Below are 27,012 nucleotides of genomic sequence, written 5' to 3'. Positions count from 1 at the left end.
GCTTCCATTTTTAAATTTACATAAATAAATTCTTATTTATATTTGCATATGCAGAGGGGGGAAATATATAGGAAGATATATATATATAGACAAGAGTGTGACAAAATTATCTCTAAAGTGAGTGAGTGGTAGAAAAAGAGGACCTTGGTTTGTACATTTCAGCAGTGTTAGAATTTGTTTTGTTTTATTTGACAATGAGCATGGGTTACTGAACAACAACAACAACAAAAAATAGCTGAGAAAAAAACGTGTCTCATTATCAGCATTCCAACAGCTATGGATTCTGTCCTCCCAGGCCCTCCGGTGAAGCCGCTGAGAACTTTTCAGTCACTGTTTCTGACGTCCTCCCGTTGTCAGGGAGACGACAGCCCAGCCGCCTCCTTGACCCTGCCCTGCGCTGATCCTCTGCTCTGCCTTTGGATGCTCTCCCTTGCGTCTTGCACACAGCACCAGGCTCTCCTCCCTGAAGTACTATTTTATTGTATTGCTCCTCTGCCCAAGGGCCCCTTTGGCCAAACTCCTTAGCCTGCCCTTGAGCTGCATCCTGAAAGAACACCTGCACTCTAAAACAAGGATCGTTTGGAAACCCGGAAGCAATGTGGCTTCTTTTCTTAAAAAAAAAAAAAAAAAAAAATTCCATCCCATGCCTTCTGCCAAATTGTGAAACGCAATGCAGTTTGAAAACTGTCCTTATAGACTGCTATTCCAAATACTTAATCCAAGGCACAGAAAGAGCCTTCTGCTGGGAGCAACCTTGTTTATAATAGACTAAAGTTGGAAACACTCGCAATACCATTGATAAGACAAAGTAAACAACGGTGTATTTCCCTCCACAGAATATTAGGCAACGACTACAGATGATGTTATGAGGAATTTGCCCTGGTTAAGAATAAGGGTTCTGGCATCAGGAAGCTTGGCGCACAGCCCCTAATCCAGAACTTCGGAGCTATGTGAACCTCAGTGCGTTACTTAAGCGCTCTCTGCCTCCGTTTCCCCATTTGTAAGAACAGGGATAACAATGAGACCCATCCCAGAGGCTTTGGAACGTAAAGAGCACTCAGCTGATTTCAGCTCTCCTCGCCACAGCCACCATCATCATGATCCCCGCATGAAGGATCACGTAATAACAGCCGCCACGTTTCCTGTCGACTTAGGGCCAGGTGCTGGCCCATTATGTATGCATTATCTCAGTCAGTCCTAATTGCAGTCTGTCAGCCATTATTATCCCCATTGGACTCAAGAGGGACCCGAGACTCAGGGGCCTTAAGTGATTTGTCCCAAAGCCACATGGCTAGTAAATGACAGAGGGAGTTTTTGGCCCAGGGTTCTCTAAGGCCAGACGCTGTGCTCTTAAACACTATGCTGGCCTCCAGGAGGCGAAGGCAATGGTGGGAGAAACTGCACTGTCTCAGAGGGGCACCTCTCCAAAGCTGAGAAGGTGTTTGAGGCTGGTGCATGAAATACAATTAAAATGTCAATGATCACGGCAGAGATGATTGCGACAGGGATGGAGAGTTTTTCCCCCGTAGATTTACTTTTCCACCAGCCAACAAGGTAGGGCCCATGCTGCTTTTTCTGCCCTCGGGCCCTTCCAATATTAGAACTTCTGCCCTTAGAAAATATATAGGGTCTGGCGCAAATAACACCCCTTTTGTATTACAAAATCTTTTATTACAAACTCATAAGCATGTAACTCTGCAACATAACAATATCACACTCAGGCACACCATATGACATTTTAGGTGAAATGTTCAAATTAAAACTATAAATTATTACACCCATGTTATTACCCTACCAAGCACACTCAAGCAGGCGTTACTTCTGCCAGATCCTGTATATTCACAAGATCATAGATTTCAGGGACCGAAAGGGACTTTGAACCCTTCCGAGGCCGGTCCCAAACTGCTTGTCTAGTTCCAGGGTGGTCTACAGGGATGGCTGACACTTCCCCCCAAGTGACTCCCCGCCATGCTCGCACTGACAGGTGGCAGAACCAGGGTGGCAGCTCCCATGCCTGCCTCTAGGGGGCTCCTTTCCTACAAGACATGCTGTTCTCCCAGGAATCACAGGGTGAAATCTACCCCTTCGGAAGGGTGGGGACTGCTCCCTGACTTGAACAGATAATGACTTCCACACAATAAAACCAGCTTAGCAGAAATACCAACATAACTCAGCAAATCCGAGTCCCAAAGAGATAAAATTTGGGGGGGGGGGACGACAAAGAAGGTTTCAAATGTCACACAGAACAAAATATGTACTGTCATAAAAGGGTGCGTAGGCTTTGTGAGAACGCCACCTGTTATAATCTTGGAAACCCCATCTCTCCCCTTACTCCTCTCTTCTGGAAGGGAGGAAGGCTCTGTTGGAAGTTTACAAAAAGAAAGAAAGAAAAGAAAGAAAGGAAGAAGGAAAGGAAGAAAGAACAAAGGAAGGGAAGGGAAGAGAAAGAGAAAATTCAGAGCTCCCAGTGGAGGGAAAACTCCCTTTTCACCCCGCAAAGTTTGAGCCTCGTGTGCAAGCGCTAAGTCAATGGGCACAGTTCCCATTTCCTTCTTTGCTGACCATCCCCTCCCCCATTTTCCCCATCCTCATTCTCTTTTATCTTCTGCCAGATTCTTGGGTGCAGAGGAGAAAGAAGGAATTCTGGACATTGAAGCGGGGTGGAGAGAAGGAAACACCCCCTTCCTTTGTGGTCCCTGCCATTAGGGACATTGGGTGTATCCTGGTGAATTACCCTCACCCTCTGGAAGTGCCATCTGGTGAGTTAAAAGAGTGGGTTTTGGAATTAGATGACTTTGAATACCTGCCTCGCCTTTACCTGGCTGATTGGACTTGGGCAAGTTTCTTATGGTTTCTGAATCTGTTTCCTCATGGGCAGCATAGGAATGATAACAGTACCTGTCTCATAAGGTAGCTGTGAGGATTCAATGTGATGCTGTTTTCAAGCATTTAACCCAGGGCCTAGCACGTAATAGCGTTAGAAATCTATTGTCTCCATCATTAGTACTGTACTGATATCATTGGTAGCATTGATTTGTTCATCAATAGCATCAACTCACTAGTGCTATCAATAAAAATAGCTGTACTAGGATTACTGATGAAGGTGCACACAGAGAATTCTCTGATTGAGGATACCACATGGGAGTTGTTCCACCTTTAAGTGCTGTTTCCCAACCCAAGAGTCTCTGAATTACCCTAAAGATGCTTTTGCCTTTGCATATTTCTGAAGAACTTTTTTTTTGAAGAAGAAGAATGTGGCAAGCATCAGTCCTATTTTGACTCTGGCAAAACCTGACCTGGTTGTGTTGTGACTCGATCCCACCCTCTGTTGCTGATCTGCAGGGATGGACTAAGCTTTGAGAGTCCATTTCTGGGTGGGGTGGGGAGGTGCACTTCCCAGGGGCCCAACCAACAGGGGCTCAGCCCCGACCCTCACCTGTCTGGGAGGCCGGAGGCTGCCGGGGCAATGGGGTCGGGCTCCAATGTGATCCCTCACTCTGCGCCTGCCCTGGCATGTCTCCCCCCTCCCTCACCAAGTTTCATTTCCTTGATTAGAGCCCAATTAAGTCATGAAATGGGGGAAGATGTGGAATGGAGGGAAGCAGCCTCTCCACCCTTGACGGAACCAGATTCCAGGTTTTCCCTCCTGCCAAGCAGTGCCAAGAGGTGCCTGACCTATAATAAATAGAAATTCATATCTTTATTCATCTTGACTTTTTAAAAGGCAGCACTTTTTGTTGCATTTCAACATCTCCGGGCAATCAGGGGTCCTATGGTTCTTCCTACTATTTTAGAGGCCAGATGGCATTTTAGGTCAAACAGAAAAAGAAATGAGGGGGCAGAGGCGGTGAGGATGTGGCAGCGTGACTTGTAGGGGGAGGAGCAGAGTAGGGTTGGTCTGGGATCCAGAGGCAGGGCTAGAACTGGTGCCAGACTCCCCTCCCTCCCCAAAGGTCCCGTCACCCCCTAGTGTCCAGCCCGCCTGTGACCCCTGCGCCTCCCTCAGTCCTCACCCTCTCTGAAGGCCCTGGGCGGTACGATGTGGCCCTCCTTCCCCTGTGCGTCTTCACGTTTCCTCCTTTTCCACCAGACAGTTTCGTTTTTCTCATGTGTAAAGTGGAGACAGTCATAAAACCTAGCTCATAGGATGACTGTGAGAATTAAATTGGCTAAAATAAGCAGTGCACTTACAATCATGCCTGGCACAGTCACTATATGGATGATTGCTCTTCTATTACTAGCTTTTCTCTTTTGTAAAATGGATATAATGATACCCATCGAGGAGTATAGTTACAAGCATTCACTGCCATGAACATAAGGGAACTGGCATACAGTCGGTGCATAATGAGTGCCAGGTCTTTCCTGTCACCACCTCCCTCCTCCCCACTACTCACGTCAGCCCTGTTACGGAAATACAGAGTGAATTTGTTCAAGGTCACGAATGCAGCCCAGCTGAAGGGCGTCTTGTCTTGTGAACTGGCTTATAAAACAAGGCAGGGCTCTTGTCTTTGTCTCTCCTGTTCCATTCACAGTCCCGGACGCAAGAGTGTTGCTCAATTAAGCCCCTGGACTGCTGCGGTGGCAAAGCTGATGCTACAAGGAGGTAACTGCAGGAAGGTACAACTGGGAGGAAGGAGTCTTGGGGTCATATCTCGATTCTATCACTGCTTCCTACGTGAACTTGAGTGGCTCCTGCATCTTCCCAGGCCTTTGTTTTTCTCTCTCTGTATAATGGTAGAGGTGCTGGCCTGGTTAGAAGTTCTGCAGGTCCCTTCCTGCTATGGCATCCCTGGTCTGTGAATTCATGTTATCAGTAAATGAGTAAAGGTGGCCACATCACGCTGGCTACTCCTTTTATGGACAGGCGAAGTACTGTTCCCTCCCCTTGAATCTGAGCTGAACTTCATGGACAGGTCTGACTGATAGAAAATGGGAGAAATGAAGTTCTGGGACTCCTGAAACTCGGTGCTAAGAAGCCTTGCAGCTTCTGCCTAGGTTCTTGGAACACTCAGTCTTGGAGGTTTGCTTTGCAAATCCAGCCTCCTGGTGGGAGAAACACGCCCAACACAGAGGCCGTGGGCATGCACACTAGTCCATAGCCCCCAGCAGAGGTCTGACCTAGCCACGATCAACTGGCCGCTCTCCCAGCCCCAGAGCCAGACAGGTTAAGTGAAGGGGCTTGCTTAGAAGCAAATCCTCCAGAATCAGATACTCTACCTGTCCTGTTTTAAGCCACTGAATTTGGGGGCAGTTTGTTGAGCAACAACAGATCATTGGAACGTAAGGGTGAACTGTGAATTGACATTTGTTTTAAAAGGGGCTGAGGATACATTTCAATCATTTACTTGTCTGGGATTGAGTCCATCAGAGGACCCCTCCCTGAGCAGGGGACACCAGGACAGCACAAAGGAGCAGCTTGAGGGAAATGCTTCAGGAGCCACAGCAGCTTGGAGAATGTGGAAGGGTCTTCCACTAATATCATGACTAAATGCTTACAGTTAAGTTTTCTTGGGCTTCGTCCTCTACCTTGATTAAAATTTTGCAATGTTTATACTACCTCCCACAAGGAATAGAAACATAGCTTAGTCTTCAAACCACCTCACTGACATAATTACATTGGTATAATTGTATTTGTCAGATTTACACCGTCCCTAATAGATAACAATTTCTCACTCCCCAGCGCACTGAAGGAGAGTGCACGTCTCCCTCCCCCTTCTCATGATCGCTCATTGTCACTTCCTCTGTCCCTGGTCAGGAGGTGAGCATCTCCCTGGAACTAACTGGAAACCAAAATAACAGCGTAATTCTTTATACAGTATCTCTCGGACCACCTTCCCTTTTCATAGGATCATTCGCCCTACATTAGCTTTCTGTTGCTGTTGTAACAAAGTACCACAAACCGCTGGTTTAAAACAGCACAAGTTTATCATCTCACAGTTCTCTAGGGTCTGGGCTGCAATTTAGGTGTCTGCAGGGCTGCATTCCTTTTCTGGAGGCTGCACGGGAGTGTGGGGGTCCACTTCCTTGCCTTTGACTTCTAGAGGCTTTCCTAGCTTGTACTCCCTCCCTCCCCCTTCCAAGCTAGCAACGCGGCATCTTTCTGAACTCCTCTGCTCCTCCCTCTTCCACATGTGAGGACTCTGTGATTACAGGGGGCCCACCCTGGGAATTCATATGTGAACTGAATGCCCACTTTGACATACGCGCTGGTCCCAGGCACTAGGATGTGGATGTCTTTGAGGGAGCCATTATTCTGCCCATCATACACCCCTGTGACGGTCCCCAGTTTGGGCAACTGCACACCTGAGGACCGCGTTATCCCAGGGGGAGAGAGAAGCACAGCAGAACCTGTAGTCCAAGCAACGGAGTCTCTCTCTCTCTCTCTCTCTTTTTTCAGTTTTAGGTTTCAGAACTTGAGGTCTAATTAGAAGGTAAAATAATAGTAATAATAATACTAATAGACAAAAGAATCTGCGATCTGTTAGACAAGTGGCCTCCACCCACCTACAAGGGTCACTTGAGTTGGGGGAAGAGAAGGATGTTGGAAGTCAAACAAGATGACCTTATAAATGCTGGTGAACAGGCTCTATTCCCATGGGGCAGAGAGGAGGATGGGGGCTACAGAAAACCCGGTGGGTGTGAGGGGTCTGAAGGCAAAGGGTCCTAGAACTGGTTAGGGGTCGGTGCCTTCCTTGCCAGGTAGCATTTGGTGGACAGCAAGCATGATCATGGGCTCTTCCCCGGCATAGAAGCAGCCACCTATACGTGGCTTCATGGCCTGTCTAGGCCGAGATGGCTTCAGCCAGCGGTCCTCAGCTCCTCACAGCCCCAGGGCGCGGTGCGACATTCTGAGTTGTTGGACATTCCTCCTAACTCTGAATAGGGTGGAAGAGCTATCTGAGGAATAGAGCCCGCGGGACCCAAGTGGCCTATGGTAGGGATGCAAAGAACAGGGCAGCAGATGCTGGGATGGACCACACACCTACACATTACATGGGAACAGAAAGAGCACACACCAGAAAGAAGAGTGGTGGACAAAAGCCACAGGAGTCAGCAGGTACTGGAACTGGTTAGGGGCGGTCCATCACACATCCAGCCCCTACTGCTGTGCCTTCGGCACACAGCAGCCCTCCGCCCCCGCCCCCGCCCCCGCTCCCACCCCCGTCCCCGCCCCTGGACACAGATGTCCGGGAAGAATGAGGAGGCAGAAAACCTAAACTGACTAGAATGAAGCTTCCAGCATTCGTGAATGGAGCAGAACAGAAATGACATTCAGTTACAGAAACATGAAAAGCATTCAATATGCTGTGTTCCTGAAACTGTATAGCCCCAAATTCCACAGCCAGTGCTTAAAAACATCAGTAATTGTGGCCCCAACATCTCACACATGAATAGCGCTTTGTAAATCCCAGATCAATTTACAGTTACATACCTTGATTATTCAGAAAACTTGTGAGTTCCAGAGCAATTGCTTCCATTTTAAAAGATTAATAAAGTGCGGCAAATGAGGCCAACATGGATTTTAAAGCTCTCCAATGACCAAATCAGGGCTTAAGCCCAATTCAACCAGACCAGCCTTCCTTCTAATGCCCTTGCTGCCCTCTCCTCTCAGCTCCACAGGAGAGCGACCCGAAGTGACTCCAGCACTAAGAATACTATTGAAGCAGTGTTCCTGGGCCTCCATCGTGCCACCTTGTGGTGAAACCTTGAAAAGTCAGTTTGCTTGCCACATCGGGGAGGGGACCTGCTGTCCAGGTTTGGTGTGAAGATGAGTTAGTTACTGGGCATGGACTTGCCTTGAGGACTCTTAAGAGTGTTCTAAAAATATCAGGTATTATTATTTTTTGCCATATGGAGTTTATTAAAAAGAGGGGTTGTAAGAAAAAGTTTCTATTTGCAGACAGGATGAAGAGCTTACAGAGACATCAGAGATTTTAAATTTCAGTGTAAAAACTGGTATTTATCTGTCTCTTCTGAAGTCATGGAGGGAAGGGCTTGCCTTACATCCATAAGCCCTGAAGTTGCAGCTTTAACATTAGCTCCTTAATCTAGGAGGAAGGTCTTTGACAATCTCATCACACTGTTGAATTTCCTCTTAACCTCCAGAGACTGAAAGTTTTTTTTTTTCTCTTTCTCTTCATTTTCCCGGTTCATATTTAATGAGAGGAAAGAGAGACAAGACAATTCTTGCCTAAACACACACACCACCTTCCCGCCCCGCCGAGTTCTGTGGTTTCATTCTCCTGGGATGTCTATCCTCAAGAAGGCGCTTAATTAGTTCAGAAAAAGAGAACTGATGGAAAAAGAGAATTTCAGAAAGATCAGCCTCATGTCTTGGAGGCAACACCAAAGATCTGGGACATCCTTTTGAGTTGTCTGGCCACTGACTAGCTCTAAGGCTTGGGCAAGCCCTCCTCCCCATCACCCGGCCTCGCTTTTACAAAATGCAAAATGGAGGGTTGGCCTGCAACACTGTGCAGTGGACAGCGGATGATGCACAGCGACCTCGCACCCACAGCCCCCTTTCCTGTGGCTAGCACCCTGCTTTCTCCTGAGAGCCCATAACTTCCCCCAGCTCACTACCGTGTATTTTGGGCACAGCTGCCAGTTGGCCCAAGCCCCAGAGACGACTGGTTCTGGGATGCGCCCCATCCTTCCCCCTGACCAGGAGGACTGGTACAAGAACAGGCCTGAAAACCAAGTTGGCCCATTGAGATGGAATGCTGTGACTTTCGGAGGAGGCAGGAAAGAGATGTTCTCATCCTGCAGGACTCACTGAGGGGAGAGGGCGTAACTGGCCAGAGAAGGCCACGGTGCTGAGGAAAGAGCTAAGAGGAGGAGAGAGCTCCCCATGATGCCGTTTGAGCCTATCAAGCCCATTGTGCCTAGACTTCCATTTAAGCCAGTATATTTCCTTTTTTTGCCTGAACTAGTTTGAACTGAGGTTCTGTCACTTCCAATCCTAAAATTCCTAGTCAATAAAATCTTCTATTGCCTATCCACCTTTGACGATACATTGATCATTGAGTCTAAAGTATAGTTTCACTGTGTTACCTCATTCTCTAGAAGCTTCTTTGTATTGGTCTCCTGGCCATCGTCTCTTTCCCAGCTGTTGTGCTGGCACCTTAAGCACCCGCTTCCCCGGAGCCTAGTGCAGAGCAGGAATCCCCCTTCCCGGACCGTCCCTCCTTTCCCGCCCTTCTTTCTTTCTTCCTCATTTAATGAGATGGGTCCTCTTGGGGTGCAGCGCTGAATCAACAGAGTCTGTGGGTTCTCCCTCAGCTTCTCAGGTGAGATAAACTTGAAAAAAGCCACGCTGTGATGCAAATCATCACAGGGGACATGGCAGATGTCGGCACAGAGAACACTGAGGGCCCTCGGGAGAGCGTGGCCGCTCCTCCAGGCGGGGGCTGGGAGAGGCTCCTGAAAGGACACGAGTCTGGAAAGAGGTCCACCTGCCTGCTACCTGGGCTGGGAGAGCAATGCACTTCAGGAAAGAAAAACAGAAAAACAGAAAACAAAAAAAACCCCAGCCTGATCAAAACCTCTGAGGCAGTGAATAGGAAAGTATGTTCAGAGAAGGAGCTCTAAGTAGCTCCATTTGGTTCCAGCGTAAAAATGAAGTGAAGAGGACAAAATCAAGACAGGCACGGAACGTCGGAGTAAGGGGTTTCGCCGGCAGGGCCGTGTTTCCCAAGTCTGCTTCTAAGATGCCCCTGCCTCCCCCACATGCATACATACTCACTGACTGTTACAAAGCCAGATTCCTGGGACCTAAGCCCCTCTGTAGAGTCAAAATTTCTGGGGTGGATCCCGAAGCCTGCATTTTAAATACATACCCTAGGTCATTCCTATGGAGGGAAAAATCCCCCAGTTTGGCATCTCTTCTACAGGCAACACATGTCTACCTCTGCGTCCTTCTCTCACGTGAGAGGACGAAGCTCCACACGAACAGGTTCGCCATCCTCTCTTCACACTTCAGCCACCCCTGCTCCTTCCCTAGAGTGAGCGACCCCCCTTCTGCAACCAGTTTCAGAAGCACCAGCTTCCCCAGGAAGCCTTCAACAAACTTGAGGTCTCAACTCAAAGCCCCTCTTCTGGACACTGCATTGACAGGCACCCCCCCAGCCCCCACCCACACACACTATATCGATAGAGATAAGACATGCTACGTCCTCCCCAGTCCCAAAGCCGGGAGCTCTCAAGGGCCAACTGCATCCCGAGGACTAAAGTTCATTCCTTCAACAATTCTACAAGGTAGGTTTAGTTGTGCCACTGTACAGATGAGGACACCAAGGCAGCCTGGAGTGCTGAGCGCCACAGATGTAGGAGTGGGGAGTAGTGTGATCTTCCAGGGCCAGCACCGCCTTGCAGGGAGGCGCCTCCTGCAAGCAGCCTCGGCTCCTTGGGCTACCAGCGCCCTGTTCATGAGTCAACGGCACTTACCACACATCCTGAGGAGTCCACCTGGCGGTCAGACACGCACTTGAAGTTTCGCGTGCACCCCCCATTGTTCCGAGAGCAGTCGCGGACTGGCCCAAAGGAGGACAGCAGGTCGTTGATGGTCTCAAAGTATGTGGACAGCATCGCTTCTTCCCTTGGAGAGAAAGGGGATGGTTAAACCCTGGAGACATCTGGGTCATTTGATTTTTTAAAAGAAAAATTTAAATGGGCATTCATTACATCTGATAGCATCATTTATTATATTTATAATCAAGAAAATATATTTAAAAAGAAGAAAAACAAAAATTCAATCGGTTTATTATCATATGACATGGTGCGTGTCTAGTTGTGATAAATAAGATTATACTTGGAATTTTATACCCTTTCTTTTTCCTTTTAATCCTCACCTGAGGATATATTCATTAATTTTAGAGAGAGAGGAAGGGAGAGAGAGAGGGGGAGAGAGAAACACCAATGTGAGAGAAACATTCATTGGCTGCCTCCTGTATGAGTCCTGACTGGGGATCCAACCTGAAACCTTTTGGTATGAAGGACGATGCTCCAACCAACTGAGCAACCTGGCCAGGGCTATGTTCTTTATTTCATTCATCTTCATAATTTTGGATCCACACCCTAGGTGTATGCCCTGACCAGGGATCCAACCTGAAACCTTTTGGTATGAGGACAATGCTCCAACCAACTGAGCCACCTGGCCAGGGCTATGTTCTTTATTTCATTCATCTTCATAATTTTGGAAGGTAGGCATCCAAATTCCACTTGACCAACAAGGGAACTGTAGCTCAGAAAGGTGAAGAAGCATCTTGCTGAAGGCCACCCGGCTTGTAATGTGGCAGAATGGAAGTTTGTGCCAAGCTCCATCTGGGTCTACAGAGCTCTTCCTACTGTCCACCTCTTAACTTCCATTATTTGTTTCTACAGATTTCAGAACTTGCCATAGCAACTCTTCAAAATGAGCATATTTCTACTATTCTTATTTTGTGGCTATAAATCAAAACTATGAAAGTTGTGGGACTTACCCCAAAGTACACAGCCCATAAAGAGCCAAGATGCAAACACAGAACTGTCTGACCCTAACACCCTAAATATTGCACACAAATAACTCTGTCAAGACTGGGTGGAAAGGTCATGGGATTCTTAGCAAATGCATGATTCCTCCCCAGTGAGGTACTCAAGAGATAGAACTGGACTAGACTCCATGATTCATGGATCTTCAACATTCTATTAGATGAGAGATACAGAGGGAAGTTACTGGAGTCTGTTTTCCTGAGAAAGGCCCATAAAAGGAATATTCTAGCACTGTAATATCCAAGGTGCCTACAGTTGCAGGAGATAATAAAGAAGCTCCCCAGGCAGTGGGAAGAGGTACTATGTTCCTCCATGACACGTGACTCGTGGAATCCAGAATTGTGGAGAAGGGATGCCCGTATGTGTACGTGTAGCAAGAGGAGGTCACTGAGCACTATTGGTGATGTCTCCAGACCACCCTTTGTGCCTTCTCCCAGCCTGGAGCTCCGGGCTTTGGTCTCCTAGATTATTTCCTGTCTCCAGTCTTACTGCCTTCTACCTGATGTTTCATACTGACTGCCAGTGGATTTGTTAAATTTCCAGCTCGAATTAGATACCCCATTGATCAATAGCTCTCCACTTCTTACAGAAGGAAATCTAAATGAGTTTCCTTGGCTCTCAAGGTCCTCTATAATCTGGTCCCTGCTACATTTACCCTATGCGCATATTCTCTATCTGCCAGCCACAGGCCTCTCCTTATTCCCTAAACACTCAATCTTAGGTCAGGTTCTCTGGAAACTGCCTCTGAAGCAGAGAACTGCAGAGAGGGGCGTTCTCAAGCAGACCTCTGGGGGGTGCTTGGAGGAAGTGAGCAAGGCAGGGTTGGGCAAGGGAGAGGCTGACCTGCAGTGCGGTTGATGCTTTGTAGATCACAAGCCTCAGCTGCTCCTGAGGGCAGCTGTGGAGCAGCTGGGATGACTCTTTAGAAATGTCCCTAATGGAGGCAAGGGGCCCAGGCCTCCGCATCACCACATCAGCCAGTCATTGGCCAAGGGCTGCCATCTGGAAGGGGGTATCCCTGGATGAGGCAGCTCCCTGTGGCTGAAGGCAGTGGCCAGTAAGGGACACCACTGTGGGCCATCAGCCATGATCGAGGGATGGGTGGGCCAGCTCTGAACAGGGGGATCCGAATACGGTGTGCGCCTTCACCTCTGAATCCTTAAATTGTGCCATCTGTCCAAAATGCTCATCTCTAACTTTTCTCCCCGACAAATTCCTAAGACCTTCAAAACTGTTCAAATTCATTCATTCATTCATTCACTCATTCATTCATATATTGCACTGAATTTTGAGTGCTTGCTGTGTACCAGGACTATTCCAGGTCCTGGGGATGCAGCAGTGGCACTGGGCAAAGCTCACCTCCCCAGAGCTTACTATGTCTGACCTCCTTGGTGAAAACTTCCCTGCTTCCCCCAACCAGAATTAATTCCTTTTCCCTTTGAGAACACTGTTTATTCTATTATCTTACTGATCTTAATCATCAGCTCTATGGTTTCCTAGAGAGGCTGTAAGCTTTTGCAGTGAAGAGTTCAAAATTTACTCATCCCTCTGTAGCCGCCAGCATAAGGCCCGGTAAGAACTTGTACTAAGTGTTTGTCAAATGAAACAAAGAAAACATCAGAAAGCATGGATGCAGGCCCCACCAATCAGTAGTTTTATTGAGTCTCTCCAACAGAACAGCTCTGCCCACACCCACCTCTGGGTTCCTATTCCAAATCCTCCACGTTCAGGGCTGCAGTATAGGGACAATGGAGATGATGCTGGGAGAGCTGCCGGATTATCCCTCCTGTCCTAACTTTGTACAGTGTGAGCTCAGGGTGACAGGTGGTTGGGGGAAAAGAATGAACAGTTCCTGGACTGAAGCCCTTGGGAGACTTGTCACTCTTGAATCATGGAAAGAGTTGAGGGCCCTTAGACCACATTAATGCTACTAAAATATTAATATCCTTCAAGGAAGAAGAATAAGTGGGAAGTAAGAGGAGGAGAAAAAACAGGAGAGACAACCTGAGAAAGTGCGAACAAGAAAAGAGAAACTGCAGACAAAAAGAAGAGGAACTAAGATGTAGAAATACGGTCATCCAGAAGAGGATGGATGGATAAATGGATGGATGGATATTTTGATGAATGAATGAATGGGTGTGTGGGTTAATAGGTAGGTAGATGGATGAATGAATTGATGGATGGATGGATAAATGGTTATTCGGATGGATGGATGGATGGATAGATAGACAGACAGATATGGATGGATAGGCGAATAGAGAGATCCAGAAGAGTATCACAAAGAGATTAAAAGAGGAAGATGGAGGCAGAGAAAGTGTGTGACAAGATAGAGAAAAATAACTGCTAGATTAGAAGACAGAGGGAGAAACCAAAGAAATAGAGATTCGAAAAGGAGAAAACATGAAGGTAAATAGAACAAATGTGTGCATGTGTGGGGGAGGAGCAAGGGAGAGGAGGAGGGAGAGGGAGACAGGAAGGCAGAGAAAGATAAAAACTCAGCAGGAGTGGAAAAGAACAGAGAGAAACACTGAGAGAAGAGACAGAGAACTCCAGAGAGAAATGCAGGAAAAGAAGAGAAAAACAAGAACCAAAAAAAATGACATCTTCCAGTGGAACCTGGAAACAGCTCAGGCCGTACAAATAAGGAGACTGTTAGCTATTAAAAGGATGGATTCTGCATAAACATCAGTTACATGAGGGGAATATTATTTTAAACACAAAGACCTGACACCGGGCTGCTGCTGTCTAGAGGAGTGATTGTGTCAGCCTGGGAGAATGACGTATCTGGGCACAAGTGACAGAAGGCGCTCAGGGCAGATGCTGGCATTTTCTTAACGCAGGACTCAATCCCTCACTCCGGCTGCTGAGTGCTGGATTTGGGGTCTGCTGGACCCCAATCACACTTACAGCTGCCCCACCCAATCACAGGGGGCAAAGGGTTCAGGGGAACGGCGCTGGGGGTGGAGGAGAGCTGGGGCAACAGGGTGATCTGGGCGAGATTCCTCACTTTGCCAGAAATCACATCATCACCAGCGTCACCTTCATCATCTGTGATTCCCAGAGCACCTGCCTTGTGCAGAGAACTGGAAGGTTCGGTCCTGTGCTGTCTCCTTTGATGCTCTCCACAGCACTATGAGGGGGACATTTCTATTCCCTCTGTGCAGCTGGAGGAGCTGGGTCTTGGGGAGTTATGTCACTTGTCCTAGTTCACAAAGGTATGTAAGCAGAGAGGCCAGGTATGCATGCAAGTCTGCCTGGCATCAGGTCCCAAGCTTCCTGCGAGCCAAGGTTACATCTGTCCAGCTTGCTCTGGGCCTTCGGGCCAGTCAGAGCTTGTATTATAGGAAAGCTGGTACCAATCTGTGTGCAGCCCCCTGTGTCTTAAAAGGAGGAAGGCTGGAAGGGCAGAGTCTGTGCCCCCTTGATGACATGCCTTCCAGACCTGCCCACTGACTTGCGTACCTGCCGGAGTGGCCTCAATCCATGTAGGAATTAAAGGGGGGACATGGTGTATATTTGTTTCCTAACACTACTCTAGTAAGTACCACAAACTGGGTGACTTAAAACAACAGAAGCTTATTCTCTGGCAGCTCTGCAGGTTGGAAGTCCAAATCAAGCTGCCAGCAGGGCCGTGCTTCCTCTGGAGGCCCCGGGGAGAACCCCGCCTTGCCTTTCCACAGCGTCCCATAGCTCCCAGCTACAGCTGGCTTTCTCTGGCTTGTAGCTGCACCGATCTAATTCCTGCCTCCGTTGTCACATGGCCTTTTTGCTTGTGTCTACTCCTCTTCTTTCAATGACACCATCCATAGGTATTAGCTCCCACCCGAATCCAATACAACCCCATCTTAATCACATCTGCAAAGGTCTTATTTCAAAGTAAGGTCACATTCTGAGGTTCCAGGTAGACACAAATTCTGGGTCAGGACACTGTTGGACCCATTGCCCACTGCTCAGAAGGAAGTCCTCAAGCTCACCCAGTAGGACAGAGTCAGGACTGAAGTACCTGAGCCTTGGTTCTTATTCCAGTGCTCCTACCCTGACACCAGCCCCTCTAACTCCAGACTCCAATGTCACAGGGTGGCATCTACAAGGCCTGTAAAGTCTTAGAAAAAGGACCACGAGGAAGCCACTTCTTCATTTGAGAGAAGAAAAGACCAATGTTGATTAAGTACCTGATACACCCCGAGAGGAACAGAGGTCAGCAAGCTTTTCTCTACAGGAACCCAAAGGATGCATCTCAGGCTCTGCCAGCCTCACAGTCTCTGTCCCAACTACTCAATTCTGCGTTTACAGCGTATAAGCAGCCATAGAAAATATGCAATGACAATATGCAAAAAGCAATGAATGAGTGTGACTCTGTTTCAGTAAAACTGTATTTATAAAAAGACAGCAGGCTGGATTGCTATTTCCTGTTTCAGGTGGGAAAACCCGCAGGCTAGTATTGGAGTTAGGATTTGAACCCAGGTAGGTCCAAGTACAGAACCTACATTCTTTCTCCTACACGAAGTTTCTTCTGAACCTCAGTCTTCTCATCTGTAAAGTGGGAACATCTTTTTCACTCCCAACTGTGTAGAATTGTTTTGAGACTGCAATGACTCAAAACTATGCACTGCAATGGTGCAAAGAAACATGAAACCCAGTGCAAATCTACTCATCGTTCATTCACTGAACAAACATCTGAGCCTCTACTGCGTGCCAGGGACTGAGCTGATTAAGATTACGGCTCTCCTTTGGCCTCCCCCTCTCTCTATGTCTATGAAGTCTAGACACTGGCCAAGATATTTCCAAGCAGCCCTGGCAACCTAATTTTTTTTCTGATAACACTGCTTTCAGAACTGGGTCAGCCAGGCGTCACCAGGCTGACTCAGGCCGCCATCCCCTCCTGGCCTGATGGTTCCAGTGCCAGTGCATCACCTGGGTTCCCTTCGGCTGAGTCAGCTGAACCCCACTCAGGGTGAGCATTAGGCAGGGCGGCTGGGGACAGACGCCGACATGGGCTGCTGTTAATAAACCCCAGAGAAGGTCTGTGTCACTCAGAGAGGTGTGGATGGATGACACAGAGCCCAGAGAGTGACAAGACCTCCGCGGCGCAGACTAATCATTCTTTGATAGCAACTGGCAGCCTTGTTTCCTGAGTCTCTAGGGAAAGAGGAACCGAGGACAGAACTTGATAAAAATCAAGCTTCTCTCCCATTCCGCCCCACCTTGGGTTTCAGGGAGCCTTCGGAACCCCCCCCGTGCCTGCCCCCCACCCCCCACAAGAGCATGAACAGCAGTGTAGAATAGTGGAGATGAGGCAGGTTTGTCTCCCAGACTCACTCGTTAATGAGACCCTGGGGCAAGTCCCTTAAACATTGAGCCTCCATTTTCCCATCTGAGAAATGGGAATATTAATACCTAGCTGTCAGAGTTACTATGAGAAATAAATTAGATGGCATACATAAAATGTCCTGCATATAAAAAGTGCTCAATAACTGGTAGTAAGTAATGCCATCTGGATGTCTCTCAAAATTGCAAGAACTGTGCCCTGAGAATGTAAGGCGCTCAGTGCAGGAGACAGGAAGGTGGACCTGGGCCCCATATTGTCCACTTACTCATTTAAAGTTTTTCATTGATGCCTACTTTGTTGCGGGCGCTAGCTGGTTCCTGGGGGACACAGGGACAGGTCTGACATAGCATGCTGGAGAGGCAGTAAAAAACAAACTAACAGAAAAAAGATAAACTCAGCAATATAACGGAGGCCATAGGACCATAAAGAAGAGTTGCCCCCAACCTTGGAAGTGGGGGAGCAGACAGGTTTTTTGGGGTAGGCCGAATGAAGGGTAAAGGCATTCCGGGCAGAGGGGCAGAATATAAAGCCCGGAGGTCAAAGACAGTATACGAGTATATACCCTGACTGCGGGAACTTGAAGCCATGCAGAAAGACTGGAGTGTTGAGGGGAAGGTGAGGCACGGCAAGAATGGGACAGCCAGGCTAGACAAGGTTTTGTGTCCCAGGCCTTGGCGATTCTGGGCTTCGATCTGTGGACTATGGGTGGCCACCAAAAGGTTCTAAAAGCAGATGCTGCTTTTATTTAGACTAATAGCATAGATTACTATTTTATAAAAATCATTATGGCAACAACAACAATGAGTTAATGCTTATTGAGCATTCATAATATGCCACAGAATAGTTCAAGCATTACATGTCTATTTACGTGATATTCATAAACACACAATGATGTAAATGATAGGATCATCCCCATTTTAAAGAAGATACTGAGGCACTATTTTGGGGATTAAAGCTGTTTGGAAATGGGCTGAAGATGCTGTAGGTACAGCATTGGGACAGTGGCTGGCACAGGGCAAGTACTTTGTAAAGTTTAGGTGGTGAGAGGTTTGCAGACAGGGGTGAGCAGGCACTGGGAGGCAGGTTGGGGCTCTCCTAAACGCAGAGCTACTGAGCAAGGGACCTCTCTCTCCCAAGGTCCTGCTGCTGCTGGCCACTGCAGGAATGCCGGCTCAGGAGGGAAGGTGACTTTCTGGGGTGGTTGTGTAGGAGAGTCAAGCTTCCAGGGGACGCTGTCCAATGGCATGGTGTCAGTAACAAGATCAACAATGGCAAGTATCTGTTGAGAATGACAACAGGAGAACTTTGACTAAACATGGGTTATCTCATTTTTTGCCATAGCCCCATGAGGTGGTGCTGTTTGTAAACCCCCATTTTATTGATTAAAAAAAGAAATACATACACTTGCATGCAAGACCTGGCCGTTTAGGGAGCTGAGGGGGCCTGCCCTGTGTCAACAGCGGGTCACAGTGGCAGAGCCAGGGCTCTGCTCTGGGGTGTCTGACTCCAATCCTGATGGTGTCCTCCCTCCCTCCCTAGAAGAGCCCTTCCCACTTGGACATTTGGGGACTAATGTTATAGCTGACACTTACTATTTCCCTTCCTCTAGCAAGCATGGTTTGCACAAATTTAGGTCAAGAATATATATCGTTGCCCAGGGCGGTCTCAGCTTCCTGCAAGTGCCTGTGCCTTTGAGTGGCTCACAGGCTTCCTGCGCGCCGAGAGCCCTCCTCGCTCGTTTCTCCCTGCGCGCTGGGCACACCCCAGCTGTTCACTGAATAACCACAGCTGGTGAAGGAAGAGGAGGAGGAACGAATGAGACCCAGCAGCTGTGTGGGCTTGGGGACAAAGGGAAAATGACTAAGAGTGTCCATTGTCCATCTGTGAAATGGGGACAATAACATTCAACTCACAGGGTCATGGTCGGCACGCAATGAGACAAAAGATTTCGTAGAAGACAGTCATCATCATCAGACCCCCAATGGGGACCTTAACAAGGGATTGGTGTCCTTTGGAAATGCATTTACTCATTTCACAAACATTTACTCATCACTGGCCATGGGGGCTGGAGGTAAATAGGAAAGAGCAAAACAGACAAGGGCTTTGTTCTCCTGGAGCCTACCGTTCAGTATATGGAACTGAGTCATCCAGCAAGTATTTGTCTCTGTGCCTCTATCTGTATCTATGTATGCCTATGTCTATTTCTATATGTATATCTATGTCTCTATATCCAGATCTGTACGCCTATACCTATATCTGTGTCTATGTCTATACGGGTATATGTATTACAGGTGCTTTAATAAGACAGGGTACCATGAGAGCAGACTGCAGAGGGGCCAAGCGAATCTAGGGAATTGGGGTGGGAGCTGGGCACGGGGGGAGAAGGTTTCCCTTGAGAGTGGCAGGCCCTGAAGCCAACCAGCCAGAGGCCTGATGAAGTTGTGTCACACCAGAGACCTTTCCAGGAGTGTCAGATGGAGTGTGACCCCTCACGCCCACCCCTACCCTCATGTGCACCGTGACCTTGGAGTCCCTCTCACCTCTGAGGCCATCATTCCTGGCAAAAAGCCATCCTCTCCTCCCTGTACTTCCTCCAACTGTTCAGTCATAGAAAGTCTCCTCCTCGTCTCCCCCCACCCTTTTCCTGCCCCTTGCAAATCCCATCATTATATTAAGAAGAAAAAAACAATAGGTTCAGTGACCAATGCTGAGGCTTGAGGATTATTTATTCATGAAATACCCACATGGAGTCACTGGGTGCTCTGCATAGCTCTAGTCTCTCAGGGAGACTCTCTAAGATGGGCTGCCCAGATGGGAGGCCAGTGGGTTCTCAGGGGCAGCTGCTCAGAAAGCCCAGCAGGGGGCGTGCCTACTGCTCAGGGAGGGTGGAGACCCTGGTGATTCAGGATGGCAGAGGGGATGGCACGGAGCCAGAAGAGCCCACCGTTAGAGAACAAACAGGGCTATGTCCTCTGGCTGGAGGGGTCCAGCTCTGCCTGGCTCTGCTTGGGTGTCCCCAGGTGACCCTCTCCTCTCTCTGGGTCTCAGGTTTCACATTTATACAATGATGAGGTGAACTCTAAGGGTCCTTCCAGCTCCGATTTCTAATAACAGTATGTGGCTTCCCAAGAAGGCTAAGGAGGAAATGTAAGCATGGGGGAGAGGGGAAAGAATATCCATTGTTTCCATTGAACCCGTTGTTTTGCATCTAAGGAAATCAAGGGAGTTCAGTGATCAGCAGGGAAATCAGAAGTAACTACTACTGTGTTATCATGAAGAAGCCCTGGGCTCAAACCCAGGTCCTGCCACTTATCAGCTCAGAAAACATAAACAGCTCATTCAACCTCTGAACCTTAGTTTCCTCATGCATGGATCATGGATAATAACACCTAACTCTTAGGTTACCATGGCAATGACATAAGATAATAAAAGGTCCATGAAAGCAGGGGCTCTCTCATGCTCACTGCAGCTCTGGAATAGTGTCTGGAACATTACGGCACCCACATGTTTATTGGATGAATGAATTAATCAAGGAAGGAGTGAATGAATGCAGACTTGTGTGGACCGCTTCACAGCACATTTGCTTTTATGCTGTGGTGGTGGTTACTACCAACAGCCTGCTTGACATCAGTCCTAAAAATTACTCGAGGCTACAGGACAGGCTTCCTAACTCAGTGCCCAGGACCCCTTTGTCAGCCTGGAAAAGCGAACGAGCCACATATTAGAATAATGTTTTTAAATGCATAAAATCAAATGAAGAAAGCATTGCAAAGGAAACCACTTATCAAAACCAGTTTTTTAAAAAGCCAACTGTACTATCATAATATATGTGCTTCTTTATTGACATATTAAATAAAAAGATCTAGTAACAGAGGTAACAACAACCACAAGTTGGAAGTAGTGATGAGCATAAACTGTATTTTAAGACATCTGCATCTAATGAAACAAATAGAAGGAAATGCTGGATTACAAGGAGAGACCGGCAAAGTAACAAGGTATGATTTCCCCATGTAATTGCATGGACCTCCAGCATAGACCCCAGGTCGCGAGCCCTGCCTACACTGACTTTTTGATGGAGAGAGCTCTCCCTGAATATCCGTCCGTCTATGAATATAACCAGAAGCGTGGGTCTAGATAAGAAAAGACAGGAAATTAAAATTCAGCTATGATCACACCCAAATCATTCTTTGCTGGAGAGACATGTGTGCAGTGGTGAAAGAAGGACAGTTTTTGGGTTCAACAATAAAAATATTTTTTTTAAGTTCTCCTGGGGATGGGCTCGCAGGAGGGACCTCCCTCTCCGCGCCTCAGTTTCCTCGTCTGTGCATGCATCATGACAGTGCTGCCTTGCAGAATGGCTGGGGAACCGGGTGAAATGAACAAGTGAGGTGCCCAAATGCACACCGCACACAGGCAGTGTGGGAAACTGTCCCCTTCTGCAAGCTGGGTTTTCTAGTTTGGTGGGGGAAAGAATTTGGTATTTCAGAAATATCAAAAGATATTTATTGAGCATCTACGACAGGTCAGGCATGGCCCCAGGGGCAACAAAAACTGTAATGTATAAAAAAGAGTCCCTTCTCTCCTGAAGCTTATATTCTAGCAGGGAGAGAAGCTTCAAACAAATGAACAAGGCTTAAAGAGTTAAGTGGCCTAAGTGTTAAACTGTTACAATGAGAGAAGGGGGCTGGGGGTTTTGGGGTGGGCTGCAGGGTGGCGGGTTGATTTAGTGAGGTGGTCAGGCAAGGCCTGTAGGGTCATTAAGATAATTCAACGGGATGATACATGCAAAGCTGTTAACATAGCATCTGGTGTAGAGCAAGCGTTCACTAAATTGCTGTTGATTTTGTTACTGTTAATTATGTTCTAAGTTCCTTATGTGAATTCAGGGACATTAATGCCTATATCATAGAGCTGCTGACCTTAGAAATACATAAAATGCAACAAGTGATTAGTGAGAGCCAAGGGAGACAGGCATAAATAAACGTATAAATACATAGTATAAAAGAATGATTAAGTGAAGGAAGGAAACATAGGCAGTGGATGAGACAGAGATTCCAGGGGCGTGGGGGCAGGGAGAAGCAGCAGAAGGAAGTGCTGGGGAGAACCAGGCTGTGGGAAGCGCAAAACAAGCAGAGGGAACAACAGGTGCAAAGGCCCAGAGGCAGGGATGCAGTTGCCTCTGCAAAGAGCAGCAGAGGCCTGAGGATCTTGGAGGTGGCAGTAAGGGCCTTCGGTTTTATTAGAGGTATAAAGCAAAAGCAGTCGAGGGTTTTGAGCAAAGAATGTAATGATCCGATTTACAGTTTAAAAGGGTAACTCTGACCGCTTCGTGCAGGTAACAGTATATAACATCTCCTTCACCCCTGATGTATCTGGAGATCCGAGGTAACATGTGCAAAGTCTCTGACACTCGTTCTAAAATAAACATATTCATTACATGCCTACGCTGTGCAGGCCACTACGCAGAGCAGTGGAGAGACAGCCACTGCTTCTTGTCCTCTGAGATCTTCTGACAGTTTTATCAGCGCGGTATAGATTATATATTTTTATAATCATATGAAGAACACAGCATTCACATTTTTATTTGCCTTGCCCCAAAGTGACAAAGGTAGAATCCACCGAAGGCTCATTCCTGCAGAAAGCAACAAAAGAAAAAGAAAAAGAGGAAGAGGAAGAAGAGGAAATAATGCTGGAGGAAGCAGGGACATGCCACTTCTCCCCACCCTATCTCTGAACACATGGATGGGACCTTCCACTCATATGACTAGCTGGTAGACTCCTATTCACCTTCCAGAGCCCGGCTCACACACTGCCTCCTCCATGTGGCCACTTAGGCTTGCTGTCACCTGCCTGGCCACCTTCCCGGATCCTGGACTCATCTCTAGTGAGGCCCATTGCAGGGCATGTGAGCAGGTTGTTTGTTCATGGCATTTCTTTCTTTCCTTCCTTTGTGCATCTTCAGTGATCAGCACAGGGTCTGACATGTGCCTAGTGTAATAATGTCTGCAGGAGGAAGAGAGCAAGAGAGGAAGGAAAGGACGCGGGAGGAAGTGAGGGGAAGAGCTCCACATCCCCCCACCACCTCCGTTCCCACATAATGATAAAGCTCATTTCAACCAGCAAGTGCTGAGTTTATTGATCCACATTTCTGAGGTATTGAACTGAGTTTCTATTGACAGCAGTAACTACCAACGAGGCTGGGGAAGAGAAAAATGTGCTGACAGCCAGCAAATCATAGGCTCCGAGCTGGAGCGCCTGTCTGTGCCGAGGGAACGATCATTCATTTCCTGTTCCTTCCCTGTTACATTTCTTGGTCTGACTGACAAGTTCATTTTGGGGATTCATCAGGCCCATTATAAATAAACTCCCTTCTTATTCGATGTTTCTAACTGCACCTGCCACCCAGATGATTGGCCGTTCGGGACTCACATAAACATTTTAAATTGCTAGCAATAGCTCAACATGGTAGTTAAAGGAAATCTTCCAGTGACTGCATAGTATAAGCAAAAGGACCCACTTCCTCTGGCAGCTCAAGCGTCTCAATTCCATGCACAGAACCAAAGAGGATTTCATTCATCAACCCCCCCACCACCTTTAAATAAATGATAGCCATGCAGTTAGCTATCACGTAGTGTGCTGGCAAGCAGAACTTACTAAAATTAAGTGCCCTGCAAAAGCTGTGTGATTCTGAGTCAGTCACTTAACCTCTCTGAGCTTCAGTTTTCTTGTCTGAAAAAGGAGGCTAAATTATGAATGTCACTGTTGATAAGAAAGTCATGAGGTCATGGAAGTGAAATTTGTGAGATTTATTTCACTGTTTCATAGCTGGTCTCATAATTACTATTTCCATGTTACAGACAAACAGTGTCCCCAAGACGGGGAGTGACTTATTTCAGGTTGGCAAGTGGCAGGGGTGTGCCTGCCTGAGGCAGCCATTCACAATTTATCATTAATTCATTAATTTTCTTCATGATCTTACTCCTGTGCCCCTGGCCTGAAGGTTAACATGAAAAGTACTCAGCTCTCTGCCAGCCTTTACAGCAACAAAGCGATTCCAGTCCATCTAGAAATAACGCTGCAGGCTCCCAGTCATCAAAGCCAGATTCTTAGAATCCCAATGCCTGCAGTTGATGTAGCTAATGTATTCATTGTTCAGTTTATTTTGCTAACAGTAGCCAGAGGTACCTTGACATTTGCATTAGTATACAATTTCTCTTAAAGACTGTTTGTTTTGAAAAGGTTTTGAGTAGTTCTCCTTATTAACTTGGGCAGGAAAATTTCTCTGTTGAAAGACAATGAGCCTTGTGTGGCGGAGCTTTTAGGCTGAAGTACAAGACATTTCACTTCCATTTACTCATAGACAGTTACTGAATACCCACTGCTCAATGGTATTCAGTCACTGTAGCCAGTGTGCAACTTCCATTAGACTAGGGAAGATGAACAGTAATCCAATAATGCCACATTTCCTATGTGGGAAACAGTGAGCGTGGTGCTTAACACCTGCTATCTTGCCATAAACCTGAAGTGGCACCTGTGTTATCTCCATTTTATAGATGAGGAAACGGAGGCATATGCACAAGGATATGCACAGCGTCCCACTGCGTGCAAGCCGAGGACTTAGCATTTGAACAAGGGCCAGCTCTATGGCAATGGGCTGCAATGAGCCAGATGGTATCACTTGACTGATACAGGCTCTGGGTCAGGTGAGGTTATGACAACTGGGTCATGGTCACATGGGGATCCATTGCACTATTCTTTCTATTTCTGTATATAGTTGACATTTCCCATAAATATATATATGTGTATGTATATAAATGTATATATTTATATACATACACATATATTTATATATATATGTACACACACACACACACACACACACACACACACACACACACACACAGCCTGGCAGAAGTAACGCCCATGTGAGTGTGGTTGGTAGGGTAACAATATGGGTGTGATGATTTAGTTTTAATTTGAACATGTCAGCTCAAATGTCACATGGTGTGCTGGAGTGTGATATTGTTATGTTACAAAATTGCATGCTTATGATTTTGTAATAAAAGCTTTTGTAGTAAAAAGGGGCAAAGGGGTGTTAATTGTGCTGCAATATGAATATATATATATTTAATTTAAAGCACAGGCTCTGGAGCCAGACAGCCTGAGGCTTTAACTATGAAACAGGGGTAACGGCACCACCATTGACATGGGGTTTGCTATGAAGATAAAACAAATAGATACAGACAAAGCATTTAGAACAGGCTGCATCATAAGTACAGTGGTCCCCCCTTTATCTGTGGCTTTATTTTCCATGGTTTCAGTTACCTGAGGTCAACTGAGGTCCAAAAATACTAAATGAAAAATGCCAGAAATAAACAATTCGTAAGTGTTTAAATTGAATGTCGTTCTGCGCAGCGTGACGACATCTCAGGCCGCCCCACTCAGTCCCACCCAGGATGGGAACCGTCCCTTAGCCCAGCTCATCCATGCTGTACACGCTCCTCACGGGTGAGTCACACAGAGCTGTCTTGGTTATCAGGTCCGTTATCAAACAGAGAGCGAGAGAAAGCATCAACACAACTTTTATTACATTATACTGTTACAACTGTCCCATTCTACTAATTGTTGTCAGTCTCTTACTGTGCTAATTATAAATTAAACTTTATCATGGGTTATGCATGCATAGGAAAAAGACAGTTTATATAAGATTTGGAACTATCCATGATTTCAGGCATTCACTGGGCGTCTTGGAACGTGCCCCACAGAGACGGGGAGACTACTGTGTTCAGGATAGGTTAGCTGTTATTTATTGAATCATCTAAAATGGAAAAGCCTGCAGTGCTCAGAGAGCGGGTCTAGCGTGCCCTTCCCCATGCAATCTGGCAGACAAGGCTACTCACTCCCGGATCTTCCAGAGAAGATTTGAACAGTCATTTGACCTCCCTAAACATATAAAACTTAGAAGTAGAAATAAACCAATCATATATTTACTCTCAGTATTTCACTTATTACTTTAGTAATACCCATACTTATTTAAAAATCACATATTATACATGATAATAAATAGTAAATTTAGAAATACTGCTATTGCTGTATTTTTGTTTGGAAAAAAAACTTTATTTCAACTCTTATAATTCCTGATCTAGTTTAATGTATCTTCCCCAAGCAGTTGTTTAAAATAAATTAGTTGAGAAAATACCCTTGATGTGTGAGAAAGCCATATTCCACATGACAGCCTCTTTTCTGGGGGTAGCTTTGCAGAGTAAATGCCACCCTTATATACAAACATTTATGGTTTGTGGTCTGAGGGTGGATAATGTGTTAATGAGGCAAGGGGAAGGGGGATCATTAAACTGGGCAGGGCGGCTGGGAGACTGGTGTTCTGGGAGCTCTTCCTAAAAGCAAAAGATTGAAGATAGCCCTGGCCAAGTGGCTCAGTTTGTTGCAGCATCGCCCCGCACACCAAAAGGCATGTCCAGGAGGCAACCAATCAATGTTTTTTCTCTCCGTCCCCCTACCCATCACTTCTAAAAATCAATAAACATATCCTCAGGTGATGATTAAAAAAAAGAGAGAGAGAGAATATAAGTGAAGCTAATGTCAGTCCTAGTCAGACCATGCAGTACTATATCTAGTTCAACTTTTACTCTACTTTTTTATTAGAGAAGTCATACATCGCTGTTGTAAGGTATTCAGACAACACTGAAAAGTAAAAAGAAAAACAAATCCATATATCCCCCTGCCAAAAGAGAGCTATCCTTGATCCAAGCATGAATGCTCTTTCCCTAGACAGCCTTATAGCTCAAATGCCACCTGCTCAAGTCATCGAACAACTGTCTAATATCCAGAGTTAACAAATACAGGGCATTTGTAGTAGGCAGTTAGGCATGGGAAGAGTAGGACTGACAATGGGAAAAACTGCAAAAATAAGGACTGTGCCCTTTCCTCCCCTGGCATATTGCTGGTCATGTGACTTATCCCCCCCGTAGAGGGGAAACAACAAGGGGGTTGGAGAATAGTTCTTAAGCATTAAGCTCCCAGGACCCTGAGGTTCTGACCTGCATCAAATGCATCTAGGCCTCAGTTGTTTCAACTCCACACCCAGAAAAGCAGCAAAACCAGACAAGGGATGTCATGGCTGACATCAGGACCAG

General features: G+C 46.8%; 1 protein-coding gene across 3 annotated transcripts in view; it reads right to left on the bottom strand.

Moving 5' to 3' along the window:
* Nucleotides 1-27,012, bottom strand: part of ASTN2 (astrotactin 2) — an 807,209-nt gene that overhangs the window by 332,054 nt on the left and 448,143 nt on the right. For all 3 annotated transcript variants that reach the window (XM_054584473.1, XM_054584474.1, XM_054584475.1), the window contains one exon: nt 10,447-10,597. In XM_054584473.1, coding sequence (XP_054440448.1) covers nt 10,447-10,597 — 151 coding nt within the window. The remainder of the gene's footprint in view (nt 1-10,446; nt 10,598-27,012) is intronic.

Source organism: Pteronotus mesoamericanus, unplaced genomic scaffold (assembly GCF_021234165.1).
Source record: "Pteronotus mesoamericanus isolate MK-2021 breed Mesoamerican mustached bat unplaced genomic scaffold, CSHL_Meso_final contig_78, whole genome shotgun sequence".
In the NCBI taxonomy this organism is placed as follows: domain Eukaryota; kingdom Metazoa; phylum Chordata; class Mammalia; order Chiroptera; family Mormoopidae; genus Pteronotus; species Pteronotus mesoamericanus.
Note: the sequence above shows the minus strand (reverse complement) of the source record. Positions and strands in the feature narration are given on the sequence as shown.